Genomic DNA, 18,581 nt, shown 5'->3' with positions numbered 1-18,581 from the left:
ACCCTAGTCTGGGGTTCCTTCTTGATAGATTTTTTTGTAAAGTGTATCCTCTCAGATCTTTGTTCTACGTTAACAGGCCTGCAGAGGCACCTGGTAGATTCATTTGGAAAGATAAATTAAAAGTAACACGTCTCTCCTTAGAATTGAAGTAACTCCCCGTGCCTCCGCCAAGTTTGGCCAGGTAGATACAGTCTTACTTGAAAACTCATAGTATGTATGCCCTTAACGTATAAAAAAAAATCTTAAAAGATTGATTTAATTTTGCAAAATGGCATCACATACAACTATTTCAGTGTTTTAATGAGGCTGAGCATTTTGCAGCGAGCAGAAGAGAGTAGCAGAGAGAGCTGTTAGTTTGAGATGGTCCCCTGGGAGCTCCTTGAGGAAAACAGCTGTGACATAATGCTATTTTGTCCTTTTGCTTGGCTGATTTTTTTTTTTATATAAAATGAGATTTTGTTTTGGGATTAAGTCTGATTTTTTCTCTTCATGTGTGTTGTGTGTGTAAGTTGTGGAGGGGGTAGTGAAGGTGAAGTCCTTGGAAGATTTAGCTGAGTGATTTTTATTATGAGAAAGTCTGTTGTGAATTCTTTGACGTGCGCAAAGCGGGAGAGGAAAACGTTCTCCATTCTTTGAAGCAACATTTCTTCTACCTTCCACCATGGAGCCACTTTGATGTCTCATATTTAAATGCATTTGTGAGTGATACAGTTTAATGACAAAATATGGTGCTTTGAAGCATATTGACTTTTTTTCATAAAACCGATGTGAAAAATGTTCTCCAATCCCTGAATTGTAGGAATAGAGGATATGGAAACAAAGGGCCAGAAGATGGACTTAAAACAGCGGTGGCTTCCAAACTAAAAAAGTCACTTGCACAAGTGAGCACCCAAGCCTGCTGTCCTTTTGCCTGTCACTTTGTGACACATATATCACCACTCTCTTAAGCCAGAGTTGCCTGTCTTTTGTGAATAGACTTGTGAGTTTTATGTTTTGCTCTGTCCTTTGTACATTCAAATCAGGATGGCATAGTGCTTCTAAAACAGTGAAAAGCCTCGTTCTTTTTGAGAATTAATGCACCCTGTTGATTTCAGGATTTCCCCCTTCCTTCCGCCAAATGTCTCTTCCACACCTATGAAGATAAATACACAAGAGAAATTGCACTCTATCCTCCAAGGGAGAATTAAACTTTTAAATGTGAGTTGGTCACATCCATCAGAGGAAGGTCTGTGCGAAGTGACCAGTCAAGGGTGATAAATGGGTAGTCAGCTGTGCACAGCCTGCCCCGTGGGCCGGGTTGCCATGGAAGCGCCCAGTGGCATTCAGCGATCCTGCATGACTAACCTAGATTAGCAGCAGGGCCCGTGGGCTCTGGCCGGCGAAGGTGCTTGCAGCCCACTTCCCAAGCCCAGCTCCGGCCTGCCCTTCCCTCCTTCCACGTGTGCTCTTTCTTATTTTAGTGCAAGGGAAAGAGAAAAAGGGGAAATCACACTAACTAGTCTTCTTAAGTTTCATCACAGTGTTTTAACACATGGGCCCCTACCCCCCAAGGAGCAGCCCTTGAACAGTGGGAGTAAATGCGCCCTGACAGGCCCCAGCATGGGGCTGGCTGAACGACTGCATTCAGGGCCAACCAGGCTGGCGGCTCTGAGTTCCTCGGGAGTTTCACCACCTCTCTCAAAGCGAGCGCACCCTGGCCTGGCCTGTTGTCGCTCTCCAGCCACTCTCCAGCCTTCGCTCAGGCCACCCCCGCGCTGACTGGGGACGTGGTTGGAGGGGGAGGGAACAGATTCTGTCAGTGAGAACATCTGTGGTGCAGCCCACCTTAGTAATGGCTGGTGAGTCTCACGTGTCGCCACTCTCTCACCAGGCACTGGAAATTGAAGCCTGTGGTTTCCCCCATTCCGTCTTTCTAGTTCACTTAATTAAAAAAAAAAAGTGGTAGAGGAGGTGGTTTGATGCATTTTGCATAGATCTTTCTGAGGCATCAGCGTCGTACCTTGCAGATAGTGGCCTATGATCGAAAAGCAAGAGCTTGGCTACCGCAAATTAAAGTTATTCCCTATCTAAAAATATGTCTGCAAACTTTTGGTGGAATTCATGGATGTCTGCTGGGTGGTCAGACGGTCAGACTTTGCACCCTCCCCCCAGGGGCACTTCAGCACGTGGACTTGTTTGTGTATCCAGTCAGCTGCTTCAAATCACCATGTGACTTGTTTTCTCCCCCCAGATGGGGGCTCCTGGGCTGACCAGAAAGCCGGCACTGAGGCCCTAGGAACATGGCTCGAGGTCAGCCGGCCAGAAGTTACTGGGTAATGGCCACTTCGGTGCAAGTTTATTTACAGCCTGTTCTTGAAAGAAATGAATATGAAGGGCCCCTTAACACATTAGAGATGACTTGTGAATCCAGAGGTTGTTATAGGGTCAGTGACCTCAAATCTGTAAATTTAAAACGGGCTCTAAAATATTGTAGCAGAGTTTTTATAACTTGACAAGCAACTTCATGTTGTCAGCCGTCTCTCTCTCAGAGGGGTCCTTAGGCAGGGACAGATCTGTGTGGGTACATTTAACCAGACAGGTAGTTTATGGCTCTGAGGTACTCTGCTGGCAGGGATACTATACCTGGATGATTTGAGACTAAGGAATTATGAGCCATTGCGGATGAGCACACTCCAGCACACCTTTGTCTGCCCTACTTAATACAGCCTGAGAACTTTACCGGCCAAACTGTGATTCAGAACACCAGTTTTGGTGCCAGGCAGACCTGTGTTTGAATTTGCAGGCCTACCATTTCCTGGTAAATTAATCTCTGAGCCTTATTTTCTCACCTGGGAAATGGAGTTCATATTCTCCCTCTCTCAGAGTCGTTGTGAGCATTAAATAGGAGACCAATGTGCTGCGTCTAAAGCAGTGCCCCCCGGGGAGCAGGTGCTAAGTGGGAGCCCTCCTTGGCGCCACTCCTCTCACCCTTGCTGTCATTACTGGCACAGCCTAAAGCAGTCCATGCAGCCCCCAAAGACTGCTCCCTTGTGCTCTTCAGAACCACCTAGAAACTTGCTCAACATGCGTATGTCTCTGGTGCCACATCAGAATCACTGAATCAGAAACTCTTGGGGGAGGGGCAGGTCTCTGAGATCTGTGTTTGAGCAAGTCCTCTAGGTGCTTCTGATGCTCACAGAAGTTTGAGGACCTCTTTTCTAACGCAGAGAGCTGTGGAGAAATCAGTGAAGGAGGACTTGTACAGTCGTCCCTTGGTGTCCACGGGGGTGGGTTCCAGGGTGCTCAAGTCCCTCATGGGAAATGGCCTGGTGCAGTGGGCCCCCCACATCTGTGCGTTCCCCGTCTCGGGATACGGAGGGCCAGCTGTAACTCACTCTGTGTGAACAGTGACAAAGTGTGACGGGGCTGATGTTGGGATGAGGTTATCCTGTGAGAGCGAGGAAGCGTTTTCCCTTCATACCAGAGGAAGAACTGCTACCTTTAATTAAATGAAGTGGTAGTCAGCTTGTAATTATTCAAAAGTAATTACAGAGTTTATGAGTCACGTAGGACATTTATTGCTTCCTAAAATCCCCTCATTTAAAATTCTTCCACCCACCCTCTCCTTCCTCTCACCTTAGTTTAAAAACAATGATTTGTATGTAAGAGGCTGAACAATGGCTTACTCCTGTTACTAATTGTGTTAATGTTTTTTAAATGTAAACTTCCCCTGATTTCAAAATGGAACCAAGAAAAAGAAAATATCACGAAAAGATTTACCTGACACTTTAACAAACCATTCCTTAAGCCATTGCAAACTTAATAAGTAAAAGCTAGAGGGGGAGGGTATAGCTTAGCTTAGCATGCATGAGGTCCTGGGTTCAATCCCCAGCACCTTGATTAAAAAAGAAATAAACCTAATTACTTCCCCCAAAAATTGAAAAAAGAAAAAAGCTTAATAAACCAGAAAGCTACCCCATATGGCTGGCAAAACCCTATTAGTTGCAAGGAGAAGGTAGACAGCCCAGAAGAATGAGAGCTCCCGGCTTACCCTGTGCTGTCCTGGGACTTGGACTGGTCACTTCCTGTCTCTCCTGCCTTCCTCTGCCCTGCCCAGGAGCCTTGGTGAGCAAGGCCCAGGAGGGAGTTGCCCAGCAGACAGTGTGGGTGAGAGTGAGTTTCTCTCTAGTACTAAGTCTAGACCTCATAAAACTCATCCTACCAGTGACACTTGTGATGTTTTTTCCTCACCTCACTACTTGTGGGTTTTTCAGTTGAAGGGTGATGGTGGATAAAAAAAAAAAAAATAGATTCAAAGCTCATGTCAGAATTGGAATGGTATTACACATGCCTGCCAATAACATCTGGGTGTGGCTACTTAACTTTTTTTAAAAAAAAACTAATGTGGTTAAACATTTAATTAAGCACAATCCTTAATTTAGTAGAATTTCCTCCTGGTGGGAGGCCCGCACTTCAGTTTTTGAATCACATAGCAATAAACCAGTGTTTGGAATTTTGTAAAATTGAGTTATTTCTGTAGCAGCTTTTATTATTTTGGAAAGAAAATCTAGAAGTGTGATGAAACCTAATCGATGCTGAGCTGAAGCTGAGCTGATTGATTTAGAAACACTTTAGTAATTTTAAACCAATGTAGCTTTTCTTAAAGATGCGTGTATTGTTGACAGGAAAATTAAGCGAGGACCTCGAGCAGTCTGACAGTTGAGGTGCTACGGTTACACACGCTCACTTTTCACGTGACTGAGGATTTTGCCATTTGGGTTCCGTTTTCTGAGACAGAGGTAGCAATTTCTCAGAAGCAGGCAGAGCTCTGCCTCTTAAAGCAGAGCCACAGGCCATGAGTGCTCATAAGCCAGTCAAGCTGCGGAGGCCCCACTGTTGTAACCAGCAGAATCGGACAAGGGACAACCCCCCTGTGGTGAGAACAGCAAGGCAGATGCCCTTGCAAAGCTGCTTCCCCTTCTGCGCGGGTTGCCTGTACCAGGTAGCTCTGGGGAAGAGAAGCTTGAGAGTTCAAGTTGCTTAGAAGACAGTTGTATGACCTACCCCTCCTGCAAACAAAGTGGCGGTTGAAGGAAAAAGTTTCTTCTTGCTCAGCCCTCTTACTTGGCTCTCATGGTTGGATGTTAATGCTACGTGGCTTTTTTTTCTTTTTTTTGAGCCAACAAGAACTACCAAAATCATAAAACAATAGAAAGGAATTCTTGAGTGGTCACCACTGTGCTGCTGTCCACCAGAAGTAAGTCTAATGTCCGAGACGTGTGCAATTCAGACTCTGTTATTAAAGAAGACTCCATAGAAGAGCCAGTATGTCGACTAATATAAGTGTTCACTTTGTAGTTCTCTTGAAATCTGATACCAAGACATCCATTATCTAGGGAAAGTTTTTGATACAACAGTCTAAGCAGATTATTCTTTACTACTTCCCAGTGAATTCAGTCTAGTGAGTTAATTACCCCCACCCTCAACCTGTAGATTGAAAGGTTATGGAAATAGCAGACAATCATTTTTTAGATGGTTACAGATTTTAACAGTTTAAAAACTGTTTTTGCATGTGCATTCTGGAGTTAAGTTTTTTTAAAAGTTACAAGTAAATTCATAAAGATAGGCTGTAAGATAGTAGCTGTTTTTTAATTAAAAAACTTAAATGTTTTGTGCCTATTCAAAATACCATGCATTAGCACCAGGATAAAAATATGAGAGGTTCTATTATGATGGGGTTCACATTCAAGAGGAAAGGGGAGAAGGCGAGAGAACCAATCAGTATGTTAAATCAGCACATACTTGGTAGCTTTGAGGAAGCCTTTAGGGTGGGTGCAGTTGGAATCACCCGAGATGTGCTGGTAGTTGAAAATTGGGGATAGAGGTATGTGGTTGAGAGAGGCAGAGGAAATTCGTGGGATTAGAATGAAAGTATCCAAGTCCAGGATATCACTAGGGAGCAGGGAGTCACCTGGTGTGCCTGGAATATAGAGGTGGTTTGCAGAAGCATTGAACTTTGTAGATCAACTGGTCCTGGAAGAACTGGTTATCTTTCAGTAGAAGGTTCTACGGTCGGGGGATTGGAGCAAGAGGCTGCCCTTCACAGATGTTTGGGGCATGGACATGACTGTTAGAATGCATGTAGTAGGTCTGTGGGGAGACAGGTAATTTCTAGGGTAGATCTGCACTAGATTATGGGGGAATTTTAATGCCAAAGCACGGATTTAGGGTTTATTCTGCAGCAATAAAGAGCCATCGAACGCTTGTTATTTTAGAGTATGGATATAGTAACCTGAAAACCAGAGTCCTAGATCAGATTTCCTTCCATAAGAATGCTAAATTATAGGGACAAGACTTGGGGTTGGGGGGCAGGAGACCAGCAGGCAGGCTTTTGTCAGAGGAAATCAGAGAAGTCCTGAGAGGGGAGAGAGGCCAGGAAGGAGTGAAGGAGGGTGTCTGACATCAAGGCTGGAATCTCTGAAGGTAGACAGTCTTGGAGAGGCAGTTGAATGTTTTCTTATTTATTCAAATAACGTTGTGGTGACGTTGGGGGGAGGGATTCAGTAGATACCCTAAAGCAAGTCTATGAGGACAAAAGTTGACTTATGGTTCTTATTTTCATTATTGCATGTCACATGTTGGGGTTGGGAGGGCGTGGCCCAAGTTGCTGACCTCAGGCAAGCCCACTTTTAGTTCATATCAAAAACTGGGCTCTTTGGTTTCCATCTTTGTGATTTGTTTGACAGTAGATGCATTTTTAACTCCTTTGGTGCCAGGGCTGATGATTTAGGATACATTTTTATATTGTTTAAGTCGATGATAGGTTTCTCAGTAGATAAAGCTGGTATCTAAAATTGGATTTTCCCGTCCTTGACACCTGAAATGAGAAATACAAATTATCTTTTCAGGTTTACATGCCAAGACACTTCCAGTGGAGTGGGCAGAAAATAAAGTAAATGCTGTTTTGGGTGCCTGGTAATCTTTTAATTACAAAATAAGCCTTTTGATTTTAATCTTCTAAAATGTACAGTACTGATCCAGGAAAACAGCCTTTTCACAGTTCACATCCTGCTGACTCCTTCAGATGAAAAGCTTCTACCTCTACCCTGTGTTTTGCAAGCTGGAAGTAAAAATATTATAAATCTTGTCTTGGTTCCACCACTACCTATAAAAGACTGTCCCGTTTGGAGTCAGTCCTGAGTCATGAAGGCAGTAGCCCAGAGTGAAAATTTTGGTTTCCAGAGCCAAGACCCAAGGCTGGAGGGTCATGGCCAGTTGACTGAGGCCTTAATTTAATCTGGGAATGGGTTGAGGGATTTACGCTTTCTTTAAGTCAGCTTCCTTGTTGCTGCTGCTGCTTGAGCAGTCCTTGCCTCCCTCACACATGCGCATATGCACAGCAAAGCCCAGATACTGATAAACTTTGTTTTTGTTCTTTTGTGGCATCTGAAGCAGCTTGTACAATGAAGACAGAAACCTGCTTCGAATTAAAGAGAAGGAAAGACGCAACCAGGAAGCTCATCAAGAGAAAGAGACATTTTCTGAAAAGGTCCCGCTCTTTGGCGAGCCCTACAAGGTATTTCTTGTATGCGCGAGAGTCTGATTTTATCACCATATTTGACTTTGAGATGAAAGTGAATTTGAACAAGGGTCACAACTGTGAAAATAGGACAATTTATCCTAGAAATTGTTGAATACAAAATATGAAAATTCTCTGAACCTTGCTAGTCAAAATTACCAAAGTTTGTGGTTTTCTTTTGTAATGTTAGTCTCCTGTATTTGGTAGTATTTGTCCATGACAGGCTTTTGAACAGGGGAATTGAGTTAAAATTGCACGTTAAATTCTGTGTTTCACATTAAATCAAGGTGTTTCTTTTATAATGACATCACTTAACATGGCTTATTAAACGGTGGTTTTCCTCCCCCTTTCCACCCTTAGTATCTAACTCTGCTGTCTTTTTGCAGACAGATAAAGGTGATGAGCTATCCAGTCGATTACAGAACATGTTGGGAAACTATGAAGAAGTGAAGGAGTTCCTTAGTTCCAAGTCCCACCCTCAGCGCTTGGATGCTTCCGAAAATAGGTTGGCAAAGCCGAGATATCCTTTATTTCCTGAGAAGGGGAGCAGCATTCCATCCCACTCCTTCCACTCTAGTGTCCACCACCAGCCTGTTAACACTCCTGCCTCCGGACCACTTCCTGTTGGTAACCCAAAGATGGCGCAGCCAAGAATGGAACCAATGCCGAGTCTCCACGTCAAAAGCTACGGCCCACCGGATGGCCAGCACCTGACTCAGGAGCGCCTTGGTCAGGAGGGGTACGGCTCTGGTCATCCCAAAAAAGGTGACCGCAGGGCTGACGGAGACCACTGTGCTTCCATGACAGACTCCGCTCCAGAGAGGGCGCTTTCTCCTTTGTTCTCCTCTCTGCCTTCCCCAGTGCCCCCCTTGTCACCTGTACATTCCAACCAGCAGACTCTTCCCAGGACGCAAGGAAGCAGCAAGGTTCACAGCAGTAGCAGTAACAATAAAGGCTACTGCCCGGCCAAATCTCCCAAGGACCCGGTGGGAAAGGGCCATGATAAAGAGACCCCACAAGACAGTTCAGTGGCGGTTGCCAGCCTTGGGGTAGCCCCTCCCCAGCCACCTTCTCAGACTTTCCCCCCACCCCCACTCCCCTCAAAAAGCGTTGCAATGCAGCAGAAGCCCACGGCTTATGTCCGGCCCATGGATGGTCAAGATCAGGCTCCTAGTGAGTCTCCTGAACTGAAACCACTGCCAGAGGACTACCGGCCACAGACCTTTGAAAAGACAGACTTAAAAGTGCCTGCCAAAGCCAAGCTCACTAAGCTGAAAATGCCTTCTCAGTCCGTCGAGGTGAGTGGAATCTTTCACATCGGGGTCAATTCCAGGATGAGGAAAGATTTGAGGTGGAAGTTTCCAGAGAATTGGGGGCAGGGGTGTCAGTGACCTTTGTTTAGGGAGATTCCTTTCTGGCTTTGGAATCTTGTTGACCCACAAAAAACTCAGGTCTGAGATGGATTACTGATGACAGGTACTGAAATGTGATATGTAGAAAGTTTTAAAAAATCTTTTTTATTGAGCCATAATTGACATACAGTGAAATAGTGGGATGGGAACAGTTTGCTGTGTTTTGAAAAATGTACACACCTGTACGACCCACAACCCAATCAACACAGAAGACATTTCTATCATGAGACAGTTTCTGGAAGGTTTGGAACTGTCTGACTTTTTTTGGTTTTGGGGAACACTGGCTTTAAAGACAGTGTAAAGAAGACAGATTTGGGGGGGGTGGTTAATACTTCCTCAGCCCCAGTTGGTTTTTCCTCAGATCCAAACCATAAAAAAGTGAAAACGAGGTCAGAGGTCAGAATGTCGAAGACCAAGTATTAATTTTTAAAGATTTGTTCCCTATAAATTGTAAGAAACTTTGAAACTAAATTTCTGTTCTAATACATTTTATTTACCACCTACCAAAGAAGAGTAGGGTTGTGGTGACTTCTCATTTGAGAGTGAGTCACAAATTATACAGAATGTTCCTCAGCTATGGCTTTTTCGAATAACCAAAGTACTTTATCTTTTTAAACAAAGGGAAAACTCCTTTATCTGCTCCTTTTGACAAACGGTGTTTGAAGTGAATCAGAGCACACATCCTATCACTGAAATTTTAACTTAGCACAAGTTACTCAAATTCGGATTAATAGTGCAAAGTGAAATGTTTGAAGTGAATTTATTTTAGCCCTAATCTGTTGAGGTAAAGTCTGTGGTTTAGTTACATCTGTTGGATAAACATTCTAATTTGCATATCCACTGCTCAAATGCTGTGCCCAGATACCAGTTTTACATAGTGCTAGAAGTAAAATGCCGTAAGAATGGAAAAAAAGAAGTCTCCAAGATCTTTTAGCCAGAAAGAACCCTTATCTTGAAGGAGGAAAATCTATTCCTTTGTGGTGTCAGCTTTTGGTTTAGAAGAGGTTAACGTTCTGTCCGCAGTCAGCTCCTGAGCTGGAGTATCTCCAGATGTCTTCAGAATGTTTGGAGGTTTGGAAAAGGAAAGGTTTGGAGGCTGAGGAAATATTAGAGGAGGGGAGTAAAGCGGATGGTAGAAATGACCAAGACGCCAGAACTCTCCCTTTAACCCCGTTAAGTTATGCAGATTCACTGCAGTGAGCCATTTATTGAACATTTTGGGCTGTGATAGGCAGTAGGGATGGATAGGGAACAGAATGAAGATGGAGAAGAATAAAGTGAGGTCCTCCCTCCTCCTATAGTTAGCTAGCCTACCTTGTGATTCAGACGGTAAAGAACTTAATGGAATTTTCTTTGCTTGATTTATCAACTAAGGTCTGTTCTGCTTTCCTAGTTTAAAAAAAAAAGGGTAAGGGGACATTTTAACATTCTTTCTTTAAAAAGAAAACTAAGCAACTCAAATTTGCTTTAAAATAACTTAGAGACAAATTAGCAAATATTTGCATTGTCTACCAAATGTCCAACCAGTATGCATAAATATAGGGTGAGGTGCCAAAAAGCCCTTGCCCCTCCCCCAGGGAGATGACAGTCTAGTGTGGAGGTCATGAAACAATTAGCTGTCTGCTACTAGGTGCAGAGAGGAAGTTCCAAATGTCAGCCTTAACACAGTGGACCCATGTAAATTCCACCAATAGGTTTACCAGTAGACCTTTTAGGCAAGAGGATCCCAGTTAAACTTTTGTTTTCTTGATGGAAAAAAGATGAGTTGAGATTTCTCCGACATTTTAAAGCTCCTCAGATTTAATATATTTTTCAAACATAGGACTATATTAGATGGCCCTTGCATATGAAACAAACAAAATCCTCGGTAAGTTTGGTGATGAGAGAATGGAGTTTTCTTGGCTTTTCTTGATCTGCTATCAACAACTGAGTAGATGTGAACTTTTCATCTTCAGCCTGTGCTTGCAGTCAGCATTCATTTTAACACAATGGCTCCCTCTGGTCTCTGATCAGGGTTCCCAGGCCAGTGGCAGCTGAGGTGCCAACTGCCTTGAAGCCCTTGGGAGGATGAAACTCGGGGGTCGGGCAGATGGAGGGCTCTCAGCAAAGAACTTGTAATGAAGAGGTAGTGAATCTGGGAAGCACGGATATTGGCGCTAGCTGGATTTTAGATTTGGTCTAGTTCTTTCTAGTGAGAACTCACATTTCACAGGCTTACTTTTAATTTTCTGTTCAGAGACCCAATAAAATGTTTTTTTGGTTTGTTTTTTAATTGAAGTACAGTCAGTTTACAATTTTGTGTCACTTTCTGGAGTATAGAATAGTGTTTCAGTCATACACATAGACACATTCCTGTTCACTAAAATGGCTGCTTTGTAATGGCTTATAAAATACGTAGATTGGATTTTTAAAATCTCAAATTTTGATATTCTAGGGAATCAGAGGAAAACGTAGAGGTGGGAGACAGAAAAAGCAGGGAATTAGCCACAGAGCATATGTATATGAAGGAGCACATTAGTGATGTCTTGGCTGTTTGTGGCACTGGGGCCGGAGGACAGAGAATGCCGGGGCAGAAGGGGAAGTTGGCTGTTGGTTGAGCTCCGAGAAGGAGGGTTGGGGTAGCTAAGTGGTTTTCCTTTATTTGCTTAATTTGTCCTAGGGCAAGTCAGAGGAGGTTTTCTTTCCTGGCTTTCTGAGTGTGAGGGTTTTGTGGTTTGTTTCATTGCTCCCCCTACTCCACTGCTTCCATCAAACAGTATTTTAGAAAATGACCCCGAACGGGAAAGTCATCTTGTCTGTCCGGTGCTGCTTCGTTCTTAAGCCATGCTGTGTGGGTTCCTTGCTACTTTCTGTCCTCTCACTTCATAGGAAGCGGTTGGTTTATGTATTTCACTTGGTTCTCCTTAAAAAATAGTATTCCTTTCTAGGAGAGGCCATTCTCACCGTTAAAACTTAATCTTAGAAAAACTTATCCGAAGGGCAGTATTCTGACTACGTAGAGGCTAGAGCACTAAATCTGCACTGGGTTTGTCTCTGGGCATTTGGTTTTAGTTTTGTGTCACCTGGAAGATGTAAGGCAGCTTGGAACAACCCCTCTGAGGGTATAGCCAGGACTCCGCCGTCTCACATGGATGCCTTCCAGCTGTAGAGTTACCACAGCAGAGGCAGACCTGCCCACATGGAAGGCCGCGCTTCATTTTAGCCCTCTTTTCTGCCTGAAGTTAACATACGAAAGTGAGAGGTAAACTGTGGCATCTCTGTGTGAGTGTTCCTGATTGTGGACCCTGGGCTGGAGTGGATGTGCTTAGGTGCAGGACTTAAGAAATAGGCATTTTACTGAAAGGGGGAAATGAAATAAGCTGAGGCGGGCATGTAAAATTGTATACTGGATTTAGAATGTTAGAATTTTAATTGTTTTTGACGGGGACGGGGTAAGTAGGTTTTTAATCATTTATTTTAATGGAGGTACTAGGGATTGAACCCAGGACCTTGTGCATGCTAAGCATGCGCTCTACCACTCAGCTATACCCTCCCCACCTAGAATGTTAGAATTTTAAAGCTCAATCTGCAGCCCGTTGATTTTTCAAATAAGGCAGAGGAGGGTGAACTCGCTTAATTTTGCTGCAGTTTAGTTGGTAGCAGAGCCAGAGCTAGAACCCTCAGTTCTTTGGTCTTTCTACTTCTGCTTGTTAAGTTTGAATGGAGACCGTTGGAGGATCTTGAGTAGGGGAGTGATATATGTACTTTCTCTTTTGAAAAGGACCGTTCAGGCTCATGGGTGGAAAATGGCATGGAGGGTGAAGGGTGGCAGAAGTAGGGAGGCCAGTTAGGTGGTGGGAAATGGTGATGGCTCAGAGTAGGATACTAGCAGTGGGCGTAGTGAGAAGTGGACAGATTCCAGATACACTGGGCAAGGGACTGACAGGGCTTTGTGATTGACTGGAGATGGGAGTGGGTCGCAGGCACCAGAGAAAGTGAGAAATCAAGAAAGGCCCTTAGATTTTTGTTTTTTTTACTTGAAAGGTGTGGATGGTGGGATGATACCTGTTACTGAGATGGAGTTGACCTGGGCAGAACAGGTTTGGAGGGACATCCAAGAGCTCTGAATAGATTGTATATTAAGTTTGAGATGGCATTGTATTTCCAGGTAAACACGACAAGTTGGCAGTCGTCAGCAGCAGACCAGCTCAGAGAAAATATTAGGACTGGATGTTTGTGTGGGGCCCAGTGGTAAGGCTGGGTGAGAATCAGGAGATTGGAGATACGTGAAATGGAGCCAGCATTCAATTAGCACACAACACAGGTCAGTCAAAGTCAGGAAAATAGGAAAGGAGGTAACGAACCACTCCAGGGAGAAGTCCAGGAAGGAGGTGCTCGGCACGAGCAGTGGTCTCCAGTCCGGTCATGGGACAAGTGTGAGCTGGAAGTTGTCCTCTCTGCCGACAGAGCCTCTGATAGCATCCACATGGAATGTGGATCCACACCTCTCAGCAGGTGAAGTCAGGTCCTCCAGTGAAGATCCTTAAAGTCGTGTGGCCCAGTGGGCTCATTGTAAGGAGTCTGTCAGTAGGTGTATTGGTTTTACTCAAAAACACTTGCAGCCCTGCTGTGGACTTTTCAAAACAACTAACACAGAAGTTCACATTGGCCTCTGGGACTCCATTCTGAATGACTTAACACTGCTTAAGTCCTGTAAGTTTCACACACGATGAGTAGAAATCCTAACAAAAGAAATCACATCTTTGCACTGGGAATAATAAATTTGGGCTATGTTTGCATATAGTGGGTATTTAAAGCTTGGGGACTAGGCAGGTGAGCCTGATAAGGCCCTCCCTGGCTCAGTTTTACCTGCGGCCAGGGCAGTGGGTGGGGAGAAATAAGGACCTGCTGGGTCTTCAGAAGCAGAAATTGAAAATCGTCTTGGAAATTTGAGAATCTGCTTATAGATTAGGGGAAATTATATATAGGCTTTTTTTTTTTCACTTAGGGTTTGAAGTGTACATGTAAATAGTACAGTTATCTTAATTTACCAGAGTAAGTCACTGAAACTTAGCAGAATTTACCGTCAATTTAAATTTGCTACTGCTTCTACCTCCTTATATGTTCGCACTCCATTCCCCTCCAGAGGAAGTCGTGCTGTGAGTCCTGATAGCTTCTGATTTCTGCAGAGCAGTTGCTCTTTTCCTTGTGGCCTCTCATGACATCATTTGGGAACATTTTCTGTTAACCAGATCCTTCCACCTAATTTCCAAGACTGAAGTTTCACCTGCAGCTGTGAATTCGTTGTTGGACTACTTTGACTCATGGCAACTCTTAAACTGAGTCTTCCGTTTTCAGTAAATTGCCAACCTAACAGAAGTAATCCGCAGTGGAAAACTGTGATGGTGATTCACTTTGCATTCATGTGTGTAGTCTTTTCCTACTTTCATAGTTCAGCTTTGTTATTTTAAACCCTGAAAAGAGGAACTTCCCTGTTATGAAATGATCTGCCCCTTCAGGAGGTTCACTTTTGATGTGTTGATGGCGTATGTAGTGCTGATCATCACTTAAAATACAGTAAAGCTCTCCTATATGCATCATCAGTTCAGCAACTTTTTTCTAAACATTTTTTATTGAGTTATAGTCATTTTACAATGTTGTGTCAAATTCCAGTGTAGAGCACAATTTTTCAGTTATATATGAACATAGGTATATTCATTGTCACATTTTTTTTCACTGTGAGCTACCACACGATCTTGTATTTATTTCCCTGTGCTATACAGTATAGTCTTGTTTATCTATTCTACATATGCCTGTCAGTATCTACAAATTTTGAATTCTCGGTCTATCCCTTCCCACCACCCTCCCCCTTGGCAACCACAAGTTTGCATTCTGTCTATGAGTCTGTTTCTGTTTTGTGTTTTTCTTCTTCTTCTTCTTTTTTTATTTTGATTCCACATATGCGTGATCTCGTGGTATTTTTCTTTCTCTTTCTTGCTTACTTCACTTAGAATGACATTCTCCAGGGACATCCAAGTTGCTGCAAATGATGTTATGTTGTCGGTTTTTATGGCTGAATAGTATTCCATTGTATAAATATACCACCTCTTTAACTAGTCATCTCTTGATGGACATTTAGGCTGTTTCCATGTCTTGGCTATTGTAAATAGTGCTGCTATGAACATTGGGGTGCAGGTGTCTTTTTGAAGTAGGGTTCCTTCTGGATGTGCCCAGGAGTGGGATTACTGGGTCATATGGTAAGTCTATTCCTAGTAGTTCAGCAACTTTTAACTAAAATACCTAGAGCGTCTACTATCTGCCAGGCCTCTTGCTGGGGCTGGGGTCACAAGGGCGGTCAAAACCCAGATGATTCCAGTCCTTTTGGACCTTAACTATCTAGTTAGAAACTGACAGTATTCAGTAACCACTTAGATCAGTGTGTAAGAACTTTGGCAGGTTCTATAAAGGAACCTACAAACTATTGTAAGATTGATAAAAGGGATTGTGGTTTAGAACGTAGGCACTTAGGGAAGAAGTATTGAGTGAGACCTGAATGTGGGTCAAAGTGACAGAAGTGAGAGACTGTCAGTCCGTTTGGGCTGCTGTGCAAAATACCACAGACTGGGTGGCTTATAAACACATCTTACTTCTCACATTCTGGAGGCTGGAAGTCCAAGATCAGGGCACCAGCATGGCCATGTTCTTGTGAGGGCGCTCTTCCTGGTTCCCAGCTGGCACCTTCTTGCTGTGTCCTCACATGGTGGAAGGGGCTAGGAACTTCTCTGGAACTTCTCTTGTAAGGCATTAATCCCATTCATCAGGGCTCTACCCTCATGACTTAAGTATCTCCCAAAGGCCCTCACCTCTTTTTATCATCACCATGGGGAGTTAGTATCTCAGCATGAATTTGAGAGGCACATGAACACTGAGACTGTGATAGGTGTGTTAAGAGTTAAACAGCACCAGCATTTGAAGCAGAAAGAGCAGTGTGTGCCAGTGGTTCATGCCACGTGATGCACAGAGATGGTTGTAAGCTTTCTTGGTTATAAGCCCAGTACTGTAGATCAAAAGGAATTTTTGCGTTCACTCTGAAACCTGGAGGCAAGGCTGACTCACCTGGGGGAAGCCTGTTAAAAAGACAAACGGTTACAGATAAAAATTTCCAGGCTCCACCGTAGCAGGTTGACTCAAGAAGTATACAGCGGGGCTTGAGTCTCTTTGATTCTCAAGGTTTTTTCTAGAGCCTGGAAGTGAAAACTGTTCCAGATGAGCTCATAACAGGCCACAAGGAGTCAGAAAAGGGTCCCCTCCCCAGTGGTTCCAGAGTCTCCATGTGGGTCCCTAGGCAGAAGGATCAGCTGAATTGATGGGTCTGCTTGTCCTGAGCATGACATGAGAGGAACCTCAGGGAAGAAATCAGGGAGTGGGGCCTCCAAGATTACGCCCTTCCTTTACAGCCCTTTCTTTCTTTTCTTGTGCCCCCAACATTTTCAAGCTCCTGGGGAATGTAAGATTCTGATACAGCCTTACCTAGCTTTGTTACCGGGAAAAGGAAAATAAGAATTACCTCAGTTCTTAGTCAAAAAAAAAAAGTTTGACGAGAGACATAAAGTGTGATAAAAAACAAGATTTTTATTGGTGAAGTAAAAAAAAAAATAGTGGAAGATAGTACACTCCTGAGAATTGGGAGCAGGCCAGTCCAAGAGAGGGAAAATGGCACGGTTCCTTCTTTTTTTCTGTTTTTATATCCTGGGTTTGTGATTGATTGATTGATTGATTGATTGACAGCTCAGGTTCCCTGCGCTCTGGTTAATTGACAGCTCAGGTTCCTTGTGTTCTGGGTTGTTCCTTTTCCCTTCCTCTCCCCCTGCCCAGTGCTCATTTCTATCTCAACTACCTAACAGCTTTACTCAATTTTCTAAAAATGTTCTTTTAATTACAGTAGCTCTTTGATTGCAAAGTTAAGTTAGATTCCATGAGCTAGAGCTCAGTCAACTTGGGCAAACCTACCCGCCTGAAATATTTGTTAGGAAAATGATAGCCAAGCAAAAAAGGTTGTCTGTGTGCACAATCCCCTTGATGATAGTGTGTCTGGAGCTAGAATACTTCCTGTCTATGAGAAATAATGAGTAGTAAGTAACCTGTATCTGCTTGCAGGCTGCCTGAATTTTAGACCCCAAAATATTTAAATTTAGAAGTTTGAAAGTAGTGGCAAATGACTGACAGAAGTTTTAGAGCAGAAGCTGCGAACAGCCTGAGGGCTAGACCTGCCTGCAGACTATTTTGTGTTGTCTGTATACAGTGTTTTCCTTTCTCTGCCCCCGCCCCCCTAAGCCCTAAGCCAGTATTTACAAACTGGCAAATCCTGGTGAAAAAAGTCAGATTTTCAGTTTCACCAGCTAGAGCCGAGTAGAAGCTGCCACCTTTAATTTCCTGATCCTGATAAGTTTCTGAGTTTGAAGAAACACTTTGAACTCTGAAGGAAACATTTTAAATAACACAGGCAGAATAATTTTTTGAAAAGCTCCAAGATTGCTAGAAATGAGTTAGTGCAAAGGATTGAATTGCTTAAGTAGAAGCCCAGGAAGAAAGCCTGCACTTGAACCTGGAACATCTTTTTGGGTGGTATTCATTGGAGTTGTTTTCTTTGTACGTTTTGCTTTCCATTCCTTCTCAAGATGCCAGAAGTACATTTGGTACCAGGATAAGAAATTCCTGTTCCTCCTTGTTGTTTTCACACTTGAGATGTTTGTGGAGGGTTATTGGATCCCCCCTGGGTCCCTCATGCTGCGCTGCTGCCAAGATGGAGACAGTCAGTGCTTTAGAATCTTTCCAGGCTGTGCGCTCTCCCAGGCTCTCACATAGCCACCCAGTCATTTCAGCTCTTCTCTAGATTAATTGTGTTTTATTTTGAGCCAACTGATAATATTCAGGGACAGAAAACCAAATATTCCAAGGGGAGCCCTGTTGATGACTGAGCTGGTGGTTTTGATTTAGGCTGTTTTGGTGGAGGTGACCAACACTCATGAGACATTTAAGCAGAATTCCTTTTAACAGAGGATCCTGGTTCATGTTATCATAACAAGTTTATTTTTTGGCCTTGGATTTCTCCTCTCCAGTTGCCAAGATCTCTTTGAAAAGTCATTATTTTCCAAGGTTAAACTTTGTGGCATGTTCACATTTTCCAAGAACTTTCTAAGCAACTATTTTTACATGGGTATTGTTCCTTTTTTAATTATTGAAATCACTAGGTTGACCATTTTTTTTTCCCTGCACAGATGCTCGGAGTCCACACACACACACACCCCCTTAGATTTCTCTGGAACTTCATTTTATCCCCTGTTTAAGCTTGGCCTACTTTTTCTCCCCCGCCCCCAGCCTTGGGGTAATTTGTCAAACCCATTCTAATCTCCTTAATCCCTTTGGCTGAAAGGTTTTGAGGTTTAATGTTTTAATCTAGAGGCCTTAGTATTTAAGTAATTAGAGGTCCTATTTCTAGCTCTGTCCCCTTTTGTTCCAGTTTACGAAAAAACAGAACTTTGAAAATTCATATTGGGTAAGACTGAAGCATGGAGTTGAGCTGCATGAATTAAGAAGGGAAAGCATTCTGTGCTATTCAGATTTCCTGCACT

At 43.4% G+C, this 18,581-nt stretch overlaps 1 protein-coding gene across 2 annotated transcripts in view; it reads left to right on the top strand.

Moving 5' to 3' along the window:
- Positions 1-18,581, top strand: part of AFF1 (AF4/FMR2 family member 1) — a 173,330-nt gene that overhangs the window by 79,409 nt on the left and 75,340 nt on the right. Inside the window, exons 3-4 of one of the 2 annotated variants that reach the window (XM_032498550.1) lie at positions 7,432-7,555; positions 7,945-8,856. In XM_032498550.1, coding sequence (XP_032354441.1) covers positions 7,432-7,555; positions 7,945-8,856 — 1,036 coding nt within the window. The remainder of the gene's footprint in view (positions 1-7,431; positions 7,556-7,944; positions 8,857-18,581) is intronic. The other variant, XM_032498559.1, reaches the window with a different exon arrangement.

Source organism: Camelus ferus, chromosome 2, assembly GCF_009834535.1.
Source record: "Camelus ferus isolate YT-003-E chromosome 2, BCGSAC_Cfer_1.0, whole genome shotgun sequence".
NCBI classification, from domain to species: domain Eukaryota; kingdom Metazoa; phylum Chordata; class Mammalia; order Artiodactyla; family Camelidae; genus Camelus; species Camelus ferus.
Note: the sequence above shows the minus strand (reverse complement) of the source record. Positions and strands in the feature narration are given on the sequence as shown.